General features: G+C 42.6%; 1 protein-coding gene across 2 annotated transcripts in view; it reads left to right on the top strand.

Moving 5' to 3' along the window:
- Positions 1 to 18,475, top strand: part of MICU2 (mitochondrial calcium uptake 2) — a 258,774-nt gene that overhangs the window by 145,976 nt on the left and 94,323 nt on the right. For both annotated transcript variants that reach the window (XM_074958330.1, XM_074958321.1), the window contains exon 2: positions 12,773 to 12,920. In XM_074958330.1, coding sequence (XP_074814431.1) covers positions 12,773 to 12,920 — 148 coding nt within the window. The remainder of the gene's footprint in view (positions 1 to 12,772; positions 12,921 to 18,475) is intronic.

Raw genomic sequence — 18,475 nt, 5'->3', positions numbered from 1 at the left:
GCAAGGTCCCTTCCAGTCCTGAGAGTCTGAATCATTTTCTGACCAGCAAAAACACTATAAAGTGAGATATTCAAAGTTGATAAGTGTCTGCATTTTTTACATTTATGTTGTTTTGTACTTGATAAGAAGAGTAAAAGAGACAATGGCATGTGCCATAGTGTTATGGCATTTAATTAAATTTTTAATGAGCAGTTAGATAAGGTTATGTTTGTTACTGTTAAGAAAATGAAACTTTCCTGTAGAAAGACCTTTGATACCTTATATATAAAGCAACACGGTCCTGCTTTCTGTGCGAGTAGGTGAGACTTTATTGTTAGAATAAACTACATTAAACATTGAAAGGAGCTCTGAGCTTTGACCTTTTATATTTCCAGCCAAATGTGATTACAACAGAATTGCAGGAGATAAAATAGTAAGCATATTGTATGGCATGAAGCAAATGTAGGTTCCAGCACTTTTACAGATAGCTAACCAAGAAGAAAAATACTGTGGAATGAGTGAAAACTTTTTAAAATTATTCTATTTTGTAATGAAAGAAAATTGATAAACTGGGTATAGCATATGGCTGGATTCTACTGGTCTAAATCCAGAGAAACCATTGTCTTCAACTGATAGCAGAATTTGTCTGTAATTCTGTTACAGAATCCTACTGTCAATCCACCACTACCACTCCCCACTGTTAAATCTGTATGCTTAAATTGGCATTTGGGTATTTATAAGTCCACTGAACTGAGAAAAGCACCTTTTAAATTTAGCTAAAACTGCAATGGTGATGGCTGTTCTTCTGAATGATTTTTTCCAAACTGTAAGAGAACAGGCTCAGGCCTGGAAAGTCATATTACTTTATTTTTTGTGGTGTTCTGGCTCAGTCACAAATTTTCTAGCCTCTAGTCCAAAAGTTTGTGAAATCAAATTCTATAGCAGTACCTGAACTCCAAATGAATGCTAGGTTGTGTTGTACTGGGATGATGCTATGCTGTTTATTTAAAATGTTTGTTTAGTTACAACTGTGCTGCATCCCTTTCCTGAGTATCAAGTAAATAAAGTCATAAACAGTATAGTGCAAATAATAGGATGCCAGATGCTGCGTCTAAAATAGCAGACAAGAATGTCCAGTCCCAAAAAGGCTTAAGGTGAGACCATGTCTTAAAACTAGAGGCTGTGTTTACTTAAATGTGTAGCTTAATCCAGCTTTATCTGTTGCAACCTCAAAAGCATTCCAGTCCAACCAACAAGGAGGGTAAGAGGTTAGATCTTCTAGGTCGCAAGGTCTTTTCCTCAGTCAGTCTTCAGTTCCTCATCTCTAACTACCTGCCATTGCTAGCTAAATATGACTTTTTGAATTATCCTCCAGTTAGCAGACTTTGCAGACAAGCTGCCCCAACAGGACCATGCTCGCTTCCAGGCTGTTCTGGAGGAAGGTAAATTGGTTGCCAGGACAACACTCCAGGCTACAGTAGATCCAGCAGACACATCTTCCTGTACTATGGCTACTGGGATCATCATGAGGAGGGAATCCTGATTACATTCCTCTGGTTTCCCTAGGGAGGTGCAGAACACAATTGAGGACCTCCCCTTCAATGAATCTTACCTCTTCAATCAGAAAACTGATGATTCCCTTCACTCGCTCAAAGAATCTAGAGTCACCCTGCAATCTCTGGGTATTTATACACCGGTGCCCAAGCAAAAGTTTTATTATCCACATCCTGCACAGCAATACAGAGCGCCTCTGTTTTTCCACCAGTGACCTTATGAGCCTCCCCAAAAGCATCAAAAGACTCGGTGGCCCCGTTTGCCTGGTCCGTTAGCACAGTCCTCCACAAAGCACATTCAGTGTTCACATAAGTGATATTTCTACGTGCATCTAAAGAGCTGTCAGCCACCTTGCACTCCGACAGGTTTCAGAGTAACAGCCGTGTTAGTCTATATTCGCAAAAAGAAAAGGAGTACTTGTGGCACCTTAGAGACTAACCAATTTATTTGAGCATAAGCTTTCGTGAGCTGTAGCTCACTTCATGGGATGCATACTGTGGAAAGTGTAGAAGATCTCTTTATACACACAAAGCATGAAAAAATACCTCCCTCCACCCCACTCTCCTGCTGATAATAGCTTATCTAAAGTGATCACTCTCTTTACAATGTGTATGATAATCAAGTTGGGCCATTTCCAGCACAAATCCAGGTTTTCTCTCGGATTTCCAACCCCTCTGTTCCAGCCAGAACTTGCCTTTCTCTCCTTGGCCCCATGGCGGCATGCTCATCTTCATATCTGCTGTCTACAACTGTGTTTACAGAACACCCATTCTCCCACACTCCATTCCATGGACACCATTCTGACTCTTCCCAACGAGGTCCTCTTCTCCCTTCAGTGGTGCACAAACCTGGATCAGGTTTGCTCTGGGATTTCTTTCCTTACGTTCTCCCCTAATATAATGATTATTACGGATGCATCTCTTGATGGATGGGGCGCCCACATGACACAGAGGGCTTGGACTGCTCGGGAATCCAGGATGCACATCAATATTCTAGAGCTTTGGGCAGTAAGGAGAGCATGTTGCACATTCCTCCCACCGAGCCGCTCCCACCATATTCTTATCATGTTAACACCACTACCATTTATTACATAAACAAGGGAGGCCCAAAGTTGCCAGCACTTGGTGTAGAAATGGAGCATCATATACAGTATCCTGTTGTCAGTGGCCTATCTCCCAGGGACTCAGAATGTGATTACAGATACTCTCAGCAGGAACTTTGTGACTGACCAAGAGTGGGACCTCAATGATCCTGGATATTTTTGACCGCTGGGGGACTCAGACCAGGGATTTCTTTGCCTCCTACACCAATGCCAGTTGCATCCCATACTATTGCAGGAGCAGACTTGGACCCCGCTCCTAATGTGACACCCTGGTCCTCAACTGGTCGGGCTGAATCAATTAAGCCTTCCCTCTCCTACTTGCTCCTGGCCCATATTCTCCACAAGATTCGACAGGAGGAGGCGACGGTCATTCTGATCACCGCTTTCTGGCCTTGCCAGTTCTGGTTTCCTCCTCTTCTTCATGTGTCAAGGTATCCTCCACTCAGGCTACTGACTTTCCTGGAACTGCTCACTCAGCACAATGGCAGATGCCCCAATCTGCAGACGCTTCACCTGAGAGCCTGGTTTTTGGATGGGCATCTTCACTAGCACGGAAGTATTCACTGGCAGTATGAGATCCCCTCATACTGCAGGAAAAGAATCCACAAGGTGGTCCTACCAGGTCAAGGGGAAACATTTCACCTTCTGGGCCCAACAGAAGACTATAGCTCCTGGGGTCGCCGGCATCCCTCTCTTCTTGGACTGCCTCCTGTCCCTGAAAGCGTCAGGACTTGCTCTCAGCTCCATCAAGGTGCACATAGCAGCCATTAGTGCTTTTCCCACCCTATGAGGGGCACTCAGTTTTCACTCATCCATTGACTGTCAGATTCTGGAAGGGCCTTGTATAATCCTACCCTTCCATCCAACCCTCAACCTTGTCCTCACGGCACTGATGAAGTTACCCTTCGAACCTCTGGCCTCCTGCTCCCTTTCTCTTCTCTCCATGAAGGTCGCCTTCCTGATAGCCATCACCTCTGCAAAGAGAGTAGGCAAATTGGGGGGCCCTGATGGCAGAATTCCCCTTCCACCATGTTTCATAAAGACAAAGTTTCCCTATGCTTACATCCCAGGTTTCTGCTGAAGGTGGTTTCCCATTTTCACCTCAGTCAATCTATACACTTCTTCCCTAAGCCACATGCCTCAGCAGAGGAATGATGCCGTCACTCCCTCGATGTCCGAAGGGCCCTTGCCTTCAACCTGCAAAGGACAAAGCTATTCAAGAAGTCTTTTAGACTATTTGTCGCTATAGTGGAGAGGATTAAGGGCCAGACCATTTCCACTAAGAGGATTTCTGTGTGGATTTTGGGGTGCATTACGCTCTGCTATTGTTTGTCGGATCTGGAATATAATATTGTTTGTCGGATCTGTCTCTACCCATTGGGGTCCAAGCCCACTCCACGAATGCGAGCATCTACTACAGCCACGCTCCACCACCTGCTGCTCACAGACATATGTAGGATGGCCACATGGAGTTTGGTACATGCCTTTTCCTCCTAATGTGCCCTCTTGTAAGACTCTGAGATAGATGCCTCATTTGCATCATCTTCCTCTCACCCTCCTCCTAACTAGGTACTGCTCGTCAATCACCCTCAGTGGAATATAATCGGGATAATCACTCGAAGAAGAAGGGGAGGTTACTTTCCGTAACTGGAGGTTCTTCAATATATGTGGTCCCTATCTGTATTCCAATCCCGCCCTCCTTTCCCTTTGCTGTGGACCTGGTTGATTTGTGGTGGAGATGGAACTGAGGGAATGGTCAGTCTGCCCTGCCATTTATTGCCTCCATTGAAACTATGAGGCGGTACAAAGGCACATGCATGGACCAACACACACTACTATTTTTAAAAGCTCTGGCTCTGGGCGTATGGCGCATGTGCATAACTCAGATAGGGGCGACCCATCTCAAAGAACCTCCAGATACAGGAAAGTAACCTCCTCTTATGAGGACTGTCAGAATAGGAAAGGTTGCAATTCCTTAGGTCCAATACCTTAAGGAATTCCTAGTTTAGTCCTGAAAAAGTCCTGGGATCCCTTTTCAGTACACTTGTCTATTACAAGCAGTTAGGTACCCTGCAAATTTCCTGGCCAGGATCAGTCTGTAGTGTTTTGTTGGGGACAGCAGGAAGCTTAGCAAGGAAGCAGAGTGTGGCTGGCAGATGTTGCAGAAGAGTTGTTGCAGTGATTCATGCACAGTTCCTGCTAGCAGGATGTTGCTGCAACTGTGGGAAGCAGTTATATTCCAGCACCCCAAAGCCAGCGCCTCTCCCAGTCTCTGTATTTACCTTTCACAAGGTCAGCAGCTCTTCCTCTCTAGAGCCAACAGCCTATCATAGCAGGCTAACCACTTCTGTAGCTAATTCCCTGTTTCTAGGGCACTATGGATGCAATGAACTTTCTTCAAGTTATTCTCCCTTGTCTAGCTGCTGTACAAGAACTTCTTTTGAGCCTCTTTCTACATAACCCTCAGGCTCCAGGACCCCTTCCCGGTCTCTGCTGTTTCCCAACAAATTCCTCACAGAACTCTGCTGCAGTGTCTGCCGGTAGGGTTGCCAATTTTGGTTGGACGTATTCCTGGAGGTTTCATCACATGACATAATCTTTAATGAAAGATTAATTCCCAGAGACTCCAGGGTAAACCTGAAGGGTTGGCAACCCTATCTGCCAGTCACAGTCTGCTTCCTTGCTCAGCTTCCTGCTGCTCATGCAGCTCTCTAGTTCCTCCTGGTACAGTGACTTTCCACAGAGAGCGGGCTTTCTGCGTCAGACTCTTCCTTCTAAACAGTTTCCATCCCTATTGGCTAGGAGAAGGAAGTAAGGCTGCTCTTCCATCCTGTTGGCAGTCGGAAAAATTGTAGAGAGTTTGCTGCTCAACAGATTCAATGTACTATATTACAATATACATTTAACAGCCTAGACAATAATCCAGAATACTCTATATGTCATGCACAATGTGGCCAAAATAATGTAGCTTAGTTGTTTTAAGAGGAAGATTTTGGCTGAAACATATTGGGGGGGTAAAGGGTTGGAATTTGGGGATTTGTTGGTCTTTAATTATTGTGTGAAATAATACAGAGATCTGAAACTCATTTAATGCACATAGCAGCAATCTCCAGTTTTGAGTTGATCCAAAAATATTGATCTTTTATGACAAATAGTTTGACGTATTAGACCTGTTGGACAGCAAATGCAAAATCATTACAACCTTCTAGAAGATATGAGATGAAGCAGATAAAGATTTGATGGAATACGTGGAGGACATGAAGTGGAATCAAAGTAGGAAAAGAAATTCAAACAAAAGGAAATATTTTCAAATAGCTTTCTTTTCTATATATTTAATCTGTCTACTTTAGAGTTCTCTATTGCACCCATTATGTTAGCATATGTGCACTCCCCAGGTAAATTTAATCTGTACGGCGATGTCCCTGATGGACTTCAAGGAATTCTCTGCTCTTCTCCTCTCCCTGGTTAAAGAAGCTCTGCTTAAGGAATATATCATGCTTGTTATGAATATACTTAGTTTTTTTAAAAAAGGCTCTGGAATGACTGCCTTGTATTGATAGACTTAACAAAACGTTCCTATAGTTCAAAGTTGGAAAACATGTTTAGTTATTAATTTCATTTTAGAAGAGCAGATTTCTTTCACCCAATTTCAGGTGAATAAGGTCTTATACTAAGGTTTTTGATTTCCGTTTCTCTGTAAAGGGGATCCCATATAGAGTGCAGACCCATTTTAGGTGATGCCTGCCTTTAGTTTCCACAGGCATTTTTCCGTGCAATATACTACTGGAAAAGTCAAGTTTATCCATGATTTTGAAGTATTGCTTTATGGTTCCTCTGATTTTTCTTAGTTAGTATGTTCCCCTTCCAGCCCTTCAGTGTGCTGAAAATCTGCCCTATGCAATTGAGTGAATGGAAGAAAGAACAAATATGATGCAGTAGGATATTAAATAACTGCAAACATTTTATGTTCACATTATGCTCCCTCTGCACATTTGGTCCTCCTCCTTACTCCTGCAAAACCCTTTTCTTCTGACATTTTAGAGTGAAATAGGAGCCTTTGTCTTTCATGCAGATTGTAAGGTTGCCTGACTAGACATAGGACCACAATTTAGAATTTTTGAATTACTTTAATGTGCTGAGGAAACTACCAGTAACCAAACAGAAAAGTGAAAACTAACCAAAAAAAAATATATATGCTTTATTATAAAGACCATAGACCAGGGCATCATGGAACTATGCTAGTTTACACCAATGGAGGATTTAGCCCCATAATTTCAGAGACGGGAAAATAAAGCAGACCATAGCTTTATGTCACAGAACTCAAAAGGTTTGTTTTGCATCTAATGGCCTCAAATTGGGCATAATTCTTATACAACTGCAATTGGGGGGAGGGTTCTTATTTTTTTCTTTTTCTCTGTTACTTTGTAAATGATTTTTGAATTATAAAAGCTTTTATTTAAACCTTATTTTACTGTTGTATGTAGCCACTCTTTCTCATTTTTCATTAAGTCTACAGAACGCTCCTTTACCATTTGGAGTCTGATTTCAATAGCCAGAATTAATAGTTTCTCTCCTGATATAAAAATATACTGCAAAAACTAGTTTGCTATCTGTTCAAGACTTTGGGTTGTGCCTGCCTTTCACCTCTATATTTTTAAATAGTCAAAGTGCCAGATCAGAAAGAAACCATTGTTCCTGTGAATAAACACAACATTTTTTGGTAGGGCAGGGAGGGGAGAAATCTGATTGTTCTTCTTCAAGTGCTTGCTTATGTCCATTCCATATTAGGTGTGTGTGCTCGCCATATGCCTCGGTGCCGGAAGTTTTTCCCCTCAGTGGTATCTGTAGGGGACCATCTCTGGCGCCCCCTGGAGCAGTGCACACCTGCCACAGTATAAGGGGCGCCGCCAGCTCCCGCCACACCCTCAGTTCCTTCTTGCTGCCAGTGACGGTGCTGGAACGTCTGCTGCTCTGGCTAGCATTACGCTTCATTCAGTGTTTCTTTCCAATGTTTTCCTGTTAAATAGTTGTACATAGTTAATAGTTCCCTTAGTGTTAGTTCTAGTTTAGTCAGTCCCGGATGGGACTCAGCCTAGGGACAGGGCATGCCCAGGCTATAAGCTCTGCGATTGTTGTAAGTGGCCAATGCCTCGGCACTGATCACATAACCAATCGTTTGAACGGAGCCACTGGTCACCAACCCGCCGACCCCTATCACCAAGACGCAGATCCCCATGGTCGGGGAGATCCTTCCAGTCCCTCTCTAGGTCCCAGTACCAGTCGAGCATCATGAGACGTAGATCGCCGGATTACCAACGCCAATCCGCCGAATGCCAACAGTCCCTGAGGTCCTGCACGAGGGACTCGACTTGATTGAATAGGCCTATGTCAAGACATAGAGCCAGCACCACACAGAGAAGGGCTGGCGGGCTGCCCGATCATGGTCGCTGGACAGCGACCACTCCGCTTCTGGCTCCAGCACTAAGCAGGAGTCTTGACAGCAGGACAGACCCTGGCACCGGCGGTACCGTCTACATCATCGGCACTGCAACCGACCCAGTGGCCCCAAGGCCAGTGGCTGGCGGCCTGGTACCCCTGGAACCCTTAGGGGTTTACCCAGCCTTCGCAGACAGTCCAGTTGGTGACGGGGGCCTCGGATATGCCATCAGCCTCAGCATTCCACCCTCCACCAGAGATGGAGGCCCCAGAAGGGAAAACCTCCCACTGGCCCATGAGGACCATGGGGAACAGCCAGCTGGACCACCAGGGCACATGGCAGATTCCCACGGTACCGGCTTCATCTTCATCGTCGCCAGACGAAGCTATTATGGGTCCCCCTCAACCAGTTCCGCAAGATGATGCTAAGGCTCATCAGGAACTATTGAAGAGGGTCTCCTGCAACCTGGGGCTCCAGGCAGAGGAGCTAGAGGAGCCATCGGACTCCCTGTTCGATGTCCTTTGCTCCACGGCACCTGCTAGGGTGGCTTTTACCCCCACATGAAGGGGTATCGAAAATCACTAATGCCCTATGGCAAATCCCCTCCTCCCTGCCCCCCATTTCAAAAAGGGCTGAACACAAATACTTTGTGCCATCTAAAGGCCACGAGTACCTCTACACTCACCCGGCCCCAAACTCCCTCGTAGTTGAGGCTGTTAGGCAAAGGGAGAGGCAGAGGCAACTCGGGGCTATGCCCAAGAATAAAGACTCAAAGAGACTGAATCTGTTTGGGCAAAAAATGTATTAGTCTTCCAGCCTTCAGTTGAGATTGGCCAATCATCAAGCCCTCGTGGACCACTACAACTATAATATGTAGCAGGCCATGGCCAAGTTCGATGTTTCGCTTCCCAAAGGGTCCAGGAAGGAATTCCAGGTGATTACTCGAGGCGGGCACAGCTGTGGCCAGAGCAGCCCTCTAGGCAGTTTGACACGGTGAACTCCAAGGCTCTCAGGGCATCCTGGCTGCTCCTCTCTGGTCTGTCGATTGAGGCTCATCAGTCAATGTGGGACCTCCCCTTTGACGGCCAGGCCCTGTTTGCAGAGCAGACAGATAGTAAGCTGCGTGGACTAAAAGACTCCCGCGCTACCCTGAAAACTCTAGGGCTGTACGTCCCTGGTCCAGCCCGTAAGTGGTTCAAACCACAGCCATCTCAGGGCCAAGGAAGCCAACCCCAGCAGGAGCCGCCCCACTGAAAGAGATGGGGATACAAGCACCACCCGAGCAACCCACCTCTACGCTCTGCCCAATTGGGCTTGACCCGCAATAAGCAGGGGGACAAGTGAGTTTTTTGAGGGTGCACCTGAAGGTGACCTACTGGACTATACCCTGGATCCATCTTTCGCACTTTTCTCCAACCACCTTTCTAGCATGGACCGCTATAACTTTGGACCGCTGGGTCCTCAAGACAGTGGCGCAGGGTTATACCTTCCAGTTTCTTTCTGTCCCCTCTTCCCCCTCCCCCCCTTTCAGGGACCCCTCTCAAGAGAGTCTTCTCACGGAGGAGGTAGAAGGGTTGCTGCATTTGAGTGCAGCAGAAGAAGTTCCGTACAAGAACAAGGGGTTCTATTCCTGGTCCTTTTTAATCCCAAAGGCCAAGGGCGGTCTATGGCCCAATCTGGACCTTCGAGACCTCAACAAGTACTTAAAGAAAAGGAAGTTCCGCATGGTCTCCCTGACCTCCATCTTCCCTCCCTGGATCCAGGAGACTGGTATGCCGCCCTCAACTTGAAGGACACATATTTCCACATAGCCATCTTTCGGGGTCACAGATGCTTCCTACAATTCATGGTGGGACCCGACCACTACCAGCTTGCAGTCCTCCCGTTCAGCCTTGCAGCAGCGCTGAGGGTGTTTACCAAGTGCATGTCGGTAATAGCCGCTTACCTAAGGCGTCGGGGTATCCAGTTTTCAAGATTTATTTCATATCCATAAGGCCTAGAAACTTTCTTTTAATGAAAGTTGAGATTCTTATGTGATGACATGACTCCAGGAGTGGATACTTTAAGAAAAACACAAAATGTTGCAAGGTTGATAATAAAATTGCAAAAGTTGGCAAGACCAATATATTCATTTATGCAAGTGTTAACTCCTTAGTGTTTTGATAAATGTCTTCAGCTTTTTTCTTACCAAAAGAAAAAACATTTGTTTCCAAAATTGTTTTGTAAACAAGAGAGTTATTCATGACAAGAAACTGAACCAGTGAAATTACAGTAAAAATATGTATTGACAATTTTGGTGGTAATACATTCTGTTCCCTCTGTGTATGTATACACACATTCACAGCTGTTTTATTTAAATTTAAAATTTTCAACTGTTGAAGTTCAGCAGTTTTAATATCACTAATAAGCCATGCTTTGGCCATTGTTCAAACAACTATTCTAGTATTTTAGGAGCTTGAAAATCCAATTGGTATGGGCAGTTGTATAACAGGATTAACTCTTAATCTTCTTCCACAAGCACAAAATAATAAGTTTATGCAAAAAAAAACTTTCCATAATTTCAATTAAAACAGTACTATACAGCAATCTTTTTTTTTTAAGTTCGCTTTAGGGCACAAACTGTTGATGTTGTTATGAGATGATTCTAATAAGAATGCTGAATTTTAATACCTCACAAATATGAACAATTCACTTGATATCTGAAGCAGCATTTGTTGAAACTTGTAAAAAGACAATTCTGTAGTAACCAATCCCAGAACTTTTAAACAGAGGAAATTAAAAGGAATTGAGACTTACTACATTAGAGTTGTTTTAAAATAGTATTTTTCAGAATCTGTGAATCTGATTAGTAGAAGAACAAAAATGCTATGTACAAGATAAAGGTTAAAGGAATGCTTTCTACTTGAAATCTGATCAATTTAAAAATGAGTTTAAAATGGCTTCAGGTGCCATACCTGTCCCTCTGCTGGCAGGTTTTATTTTTCTAGTAACATTTTCCTAATTTTAAAATTTGTTTCACTTCTCTTATTGCTATGCAAAAAACCCAAGTAAGCAAGGGAAACCGAATGACAGTACAGGGGTAAAAATGAAATTGACTAATAATATAAACAAAAGCACATATCATCCAACATAGCATTTACAAATGTACTTCTCTTCAATGGGACTGCTTGATTTAAGTCATGCAGTTCGGAGCGTAGCTGCAGTGCCTATCAAGATTGGTCTAGTCATCACTATAGTAGATCAGAAAATGGAATTTCCAACCTATGGGAAATTCCAGTATTTCAAAAAATGTTCTTCATGAACTGGTACAAAAAGTCAAAATATTTCATGGGACAAAATCTGAAATATTTCAATTCAGAAACATTGAAACAAGCTTATTGAAATATAGTATAGAATTAAAAATTTTAACAAAAATCAGTATAAGTGAAAACAAGAAAGTAGAAACAAAATACTCCATTTTGATTTTGAATTGTTTTTAAACTTTTACCTCAAATTTCATTTAAATTGACACGTTTCCTTGAAACATTTATATTTTGAGGTACCAGCTTTTTCCAATAGAAAACCTTGATGGAAAATTTTTCAGCTAGCTCTAGTGTTTTGCTTGTATTTTGCATCCGTTTCATTTATCTGTCATTTATTTATTTGTATTTTCAGATTGCAAGAGCTTTTGGGCAGGAACTATATCTTCCTATAAGTGTCTACAGCATCTAATATAGTTTAGACTCTGCTATAACAACTATAATAACTATTTATAATAGCAAAAAGAAAAGGAGTACTTATGGCACCTTAGAGACTAACAAATTTATAATAGGTTACAAATGGGGTCTTGGTACTCTGAGTTTGCCTAATTTAGATTTCCTTCTTTTTCCATCATTGTTCACAGTTGTTCGTGTTACTGAAGTGTAATGGCTTTTTTAGAAATACAGTTTCTAAGGAGTGACATAGGTGTAGGATAATTTTTCCACAGCATGAGTCAAATACCTATGTCATGTTCATTCTAAGAAACTCGTATTTTCCCTGTGCTCAGTTATTCTCTCTGAAACGGTAAAATATTATACCTATCTCTTGTTTTCACCCCGTCCAAATTCTCTCTGCACCTGACATTACTTTCTGTTGTTTCTGCAGTATTGCCAAAGCTTATGAGTTTATCATAAATCTCTCTAAATTTGGTGTTTTCTTAAAGTCCCAGTTCATGGAGTCAGGTGATTGTTAGAATCTCAGCCTTGATTACAAAAAATAGTAAGTTTCAACCTCATGATTATGGAGAGGAGCTTGGAAACATGAACCCTAAAGGCTCAAAACCCAGAAGGCAAATAAAAAGAACACAACTTATTTTTAAAATCTCATGATTTGGGGGGTAGGGGGGTGACTTTTGGTGTGGGCAATACTGCCTCTGCTTCTGTTGTCTAAACTGGAAAAATCACTGTTCCTATATAATGTGTCATGGTAGTTGTTTCATAGATAGACAACAGATTTTAACAATGGTTCAAAAAACATTTTGAACTGTGCATAAACCTGTCCCTTTTAAAGGTTAAACTAGAATAACTATCTTAATTACAACCAGTCCCTCTCACTGTGATGATTTGACCTCAGTATACTGAGGATAGTAGGCTGCTGGCATATGACCTCTTCTGATTAGTATAATGGTCTAAAGCCTAATCATATTTTTGTTACATTGTTTTTTTTTCCCCTGTTTTTAGAAGGAAGATGTCGCTAATGAGGAGATGGCAGAAAAACTGTCTATTCGAAAGCAGCGCTTTATGAAGTTCGCATCCTTGGAATATGAAGGAGAATATTACATGACACCTAGAGACTTCTTGTTCTCAGTAATGTTTGATCAAGTTGGCTGTAAGTTGATTTCTCCTCAGTAAATTATACTACTGATTTGTGTGGTGGGTACTCTTTAAGAAGTTCCTATCCTTAGCTGATAAAAATTAGCAAAGGCCAGCTAACAACATTAATAGAATACACGCTTGTAGACTATTAACAGGGATCAGTTGGCATACCTGTTGAGACTGAAGGTCCAGGAATCTGGAGTCTTTGTGCAAATGTCTTAAACCCCTAATGGGCATATTTAATCAATATTCATTTCCTTGTTTATCTAAATGACAGATAAATTAGCCAGGTTATAATACACCAGTGTTCAGAACATCCCTCAGGCAGTAGTTACCAGTCCCAAAAGAGAGGGAGATACTGAGGGCTTGTCTTCACGACCGGGGAAATTGACACCCTTGCAGCGGGTGTCAATTTAGGGGGTCTAATGAAGACCCGCTAAATCAACGGCCCAGCACTCTCTGGTCAACTCCAGTATTCCAGGTCCCCGAGAAGAGCAAGCTAATCAAAGGGAGAGCGTCTTTCATTGACCCAGCGCAGTGAAGACACCGGGTAAGTCAACCTAAGCTATGTCGACTCCAGCTATGTTATTTACGTAGCTGGAGTAGTGTAACTTAGGTCAACTTACCCTGGTAGTGAAGACAAGCCCTCAGAAAAAGAGAAGATCCTTATCCCCTGTCAGAGGAATGGAAATGAATAGCTGCCCCATAAGTTGCTTCAGGGAAAGCAAGCCTGCCATTTGCCTCCAAAAGTTATGCAAATGTAAAGTATTCTGTTTTCTATCTAGCAGAACCTAGATATACCAAATGTAACAAACCTAATATACTTATGTTATGCAAATATGGTGCAAATTTGCATCTTCCTTACTAGCCTTACCATTTAAAAACAATCAGAGCTGTCCAGCAGTTAAAAATTCTTTCTGGATGTTGCTTGATTGGACAGCTAGTTTATTTTTTAAAATGTGGGGTTGGAATGTTCAGTCCATCAACTCATTTTATTGTCTGAACATCAGTTGGGTGCTTAAAAATCTTTTCAGTAGAGAAAGAAGTCAGTCATTCTCAGTCCACATCAGTTAACCAGACATTAACTGGAAAATGAAGTGGCAGTTTGAGTACAATCATTAGTGATTTGCTGAGCAAACCAGAGACGTTGTTCATTATTTCAACAGATATTCATGAATCTGTGGGTCATTGCAGCTGGTATGGCTAGTGTAAGTCCAGATGACAATCAAGACTACATAAACCTAAAGAGCACATAATGCTGTTATGCTGAAATCTATTAATCACTGCAATCAAGCATGTCTTTGGTCATTAGGTAATTACAGACCTAATTAAAGCTGATGGGCATGCTAGCTACTATTCATTCAGCCTAAACGGAAGAAGTAATTAAGCTCCTTTATGGAGTAAAATAGCTGGAGTAAATAGAAGTCACCACCCAAGGCTATATGCAAAGTTGATCAAGATTTAAGCCATGTGCGCCAAAGGGTTTCCCTGGGACCTGATTGCAAATGCAAGAGCTGGGTCATTGAGTGGTTGGAGCTGTGTATGTGTCAAAGGGGGAAAACAAGATGGAAACAAGCAGAAAGCCAGAGATGCGGTCATGAGCATAGCCCTGATGGGGAGCAGAGACACAGCGCTCTTTTGGGTCATAGGACTGGCTGGCAAGGCAGACATGGAAGTTATGAGTAAGGAAAATGCCGCCTGCTGTTCCTATTCTGTTCAGGGAAATAGGGCTTTGTGTACATTTTTTGTAAATAGATAGGATTTCACCAAAGAATCGTCAATTTTTCCTCCTAATGAAAACAACCCAGCAAAGCCTTGAATATTAACCAACCTCTCAGCCAAAGGGGCAACTGTATTAACCCGCTTTTGGAGAATTCATAGCATGCACAGCGAGGCTCACATGGCTTGTAAAATTGTTACTTCTGCTGCTGAAAAGCAAGCTTTTTTTTTTCTTTTTCACAGCTGCGCATCGTATCCCTCCATTTTCACTTTGTAATGTGCCCTGATTGGTCAGGGTATTATGCATGCAATAATTTTATGTTCTCTTAGTGCTTCAGAAAGCTGAATTCATATATTGTGCATCAGTCCCCTGTCTGCTTGCAATATCAGAGCAAACAGAGTGTAGGACGATGAATACATAGAACCTTGTTGCCTTGATTTTGTTGTAATCAGCCAGCAGAGAAGACCCAATGTTACCAACATTTTTAATAAAGCCAACTTTTTGTCATATCCGCTTTAATTGTGGCCCTTTTAATATACTGTTCTATTTTCACAGCTGGTACAATAATATACTGTTATGAGATGAAATTCCTCCTGTGTAACATAACTAGCAAATATATAATTAAACTGCAGATTTCAATCAATTTTGCAATCATTACCCACCAGTATCATTTCACTCATTGATAATTTTCATTTGCAGAATTACTTGATGTGCTATTTTGCTTGGATGTTTTTATATTTTCTCTAATTAAACATAATTAAAATTTAGGAGAGGGAGTAAATGTGGTGTTGAGTAAACAGATTAATATTCTGACTGGCAATGCCACATCAGAAGTGCCTGGAACTACAGCTAGAGAAGGCAAATATAAAATTATCGTTGATATGTCTAGATTGTCAAATGATTAAGTAGCATTTTTTTACTGAAACAAAATCTTAAGTGTACCCTTTGACAAAGTTGCAAAATATGCACTAAATGATGATTTATTATAAAGCAGTTTCCACGATAAGAAAGCATAGATGGATTACACAAAACTGTACAGCAAATACATAAACCATCATAAAATACAACCCAGATGATCTTGAACCCTGTTTTCATGGACCTTAGTTCACCAATTTTGTTCATTTGCTTCCTGGTAGATAAGCTTTTTATTACTGATTTTCTATTTAATATAGCTTAAAAATGTGAGATCATGGCATTCTGTATAGATTAAATCACACCTGCAAAGTTATTTACTATCAGGGTGATAATGAAGAAAAATATTTACAGTCCTGCCATTTAAAGAGCAAGAGTTGATAACAAATGCACAGCTTCCTAACAGACCTATTTTGTGTTTCATATTGACACACCAGATAACTCTTTCAAGGCAGAATGGGAAGGTCCAAAAAATGCTTTCCTGTCATGTGCAGCACTGCGTGCTGGATTACTTCAGTTTTTTTTTTTCTTAATTTATTACAATTATTTTCTTAAGGGAAGCAGTCTGCTCTGGTTTTTAATTATAGATAACTCTGTAAAATAGGTTTGGGGGCCTGACTTCTTCTTTGTACATAGGATGATGTCCTCTACTGGTCAGCTCAACACATGCAGAGAGAGCTTTGAGGACTCTTATATTCCTGGCTATGTGCCATGTAAACAGTGTTCAAGCATCGCAACAGCAGGGATAGCAAGCAAAACACTTCACTGGCAAGACAAGCTGTGTAAATAAAAAAAGTTATTAGCAAACCATAATATGTAAAACATCAATAATTAAGTATTTTATTGTTCCTCTGTTTATCGTGCTGTGGAACCTACTGCATTTACTGTTCTGCTATCTCGTAAAAGAAATATCAAAGGATAACTTCAACTTGCTGGGTTGAGACATAAGCTTCTAATGTATTTTTAACCTATTTGGGTTTTGAGGTATATAAAATACGAAGGCTTAGTTCACTTGAGATTTGCTTTAATACTGAAGATGAATTTTCATTGAGAGTTAATAAGCTACATTTAATGCTTTAATTTTAACAATAAGGAACAGTTGTGTACACGGACGATATGTCTACACAGCAAAGAGAAACCCAAGGTCGGCCCATGTCAGCTGACTCGGGCTTGTGGGACTCCGGCTGTGGGGCTGTTTCATTGCTGTATAGACTTCCAGGCTCGGGCAGGAGCCCAGGCTGTAGAACCCTGTGGGGGTAGGAGGGGCTTCAGCCCGAGCCTGGAAGTCTATACAGCAATGAAACAGCCCCACAGCCAGACCCCAATAAGCTGGCACAGACCAGCTGCGGGGTTTTCTTTGCTGTGTAGACATACCCTGAGGGTACATCTACACTGCACACATGTTACAGCAGAGTGTAGAGTACATACACTGCACGCCCCCCTAGCAAAGGTATAAATAGCAGTATAGACAGTGAGGCGCTGCTGTCAGGGACAGTGGGTCTTGAACCCTGGTCCACAGTGCACTTAGTAGCTGGTCAGGTCTGACCTGCCACCCAGTGATATGCCAGTCAGTTGCCAGAGTAGAACCTGAACTCTGACAGAGGATGCCCATCCAGGGATTGGTTGGTGGAATGCTGGGGTCCCTGACTGGTTCCCCGCTCTTATTCAACTCAAGCATAGAAACAGGAAGTTGTCCCTGCAACTGGATTCTCCCTGCTTAGGACTGCTTCCCCTGTAATACCTGCTCCTGCTACTGATGTCCTGGTAACCTGGCCCTGCCTGCCTCCTGACAGCTGGCCTGTCTTGGACTCTGACCTTCTGGTATCTGTCCTGGCCTGACTCCTGCTCTGAACAGTAGGTCAGATCGCTCATGCCCCAGTTATAACAGTTTGTGTGGACCTCTTAGGCCACAGGAATGAGCCTGATGCCATCAGAATGGACCTGGATAACCCTCTGGGAGGATTGGTTACACTAAGTGGGCTGCCTACCTTCAACCAAGCACTGCAGGCCTAGATCATCCAGCTGACCTCAGAGAACCAGCTGTTGCAGGAGCAAGTCACACAGTTGCATGCTGAAAACACTGCAGTGCAGACCATGGCTTGCGCAGCCCTGTTCCGCGAAACAGCTGCTGGAATGGTTTGATAGTAATTGCCAGCGATTCCAGGGTTTTATAAACCAGTGCCGCCTCCTGTTCATGATGCAGCTTTAGTCCTACACTACTGATCATGCAAAGGTGAGCCTGGTCATTAGCCTGCTGTCTGGGGAAGCATTAGACTGAGCCTCCCCTTCTTGGAGTGTGACAGTCCAGTACTGTCAAACTGGGAGTTCTTCCTCCAAACCGTGTCAGTATTATTAGATGACCCACACTGAATTCAAACAGCAGAGGCTGCCCTAAGGAAACTCCAACAGGGGCAGAGCACCGTAGCCTCCTATGTCGCACAATTCCGCTACCTCATGGGTAGGCTATTTAAAATAATAAATAGGCATACTATTCCATTAAAGGAATAACAGACTTAAATATATTTGTACTGTCCAGGAGAGGGTGAGGCAGTACAGGACATACATTTCTGGGGGAAGATCTAGCACTGGGAGTTGTTCGGGGTCAACCTGCAGCATAACAAAGGCTGGTGAGAGCCAAGATGTGTCTGGCTTGCTGCAGCACACACAGATATAGCTGGGAGTGACTTACATGCTGGAGGCTATGATCAGTCCAGGTTGGAGGCTACAGCTGCAAGGCATTGTAAAGGACACCCCAGGTTACAGGGCAGGGGAGACAATGTTACTCATTAGTCTGGATTGTGTCCAAATATGTCACAATGTGTTCTGAAACATATTGGATGAATACGTAGTACTCGACCTAGATGACATATTGATCTTCTCCAACTACCCGGAACAGCATACCACTCATGTTCAAACAGTCCTGGAATGCTTGCAGC

This window comes from Natator depressus, chromosome 1 (assembly GCF_965152275.1).
Source record: "Natator depressus isolate rNatDep1 chromosome 1, rNatDep2.hap1, whole genome shotgun sequence".
Classification (NCBI taxonomy): domain Eukaryota; kingdom Metazoa; phylum Chordata; order Testudines; family Cheloniidae; genus Natator; species Natator depressus.
This window is presented reverse-complemented; position numbering and strand designations above follow the sequence as displayed.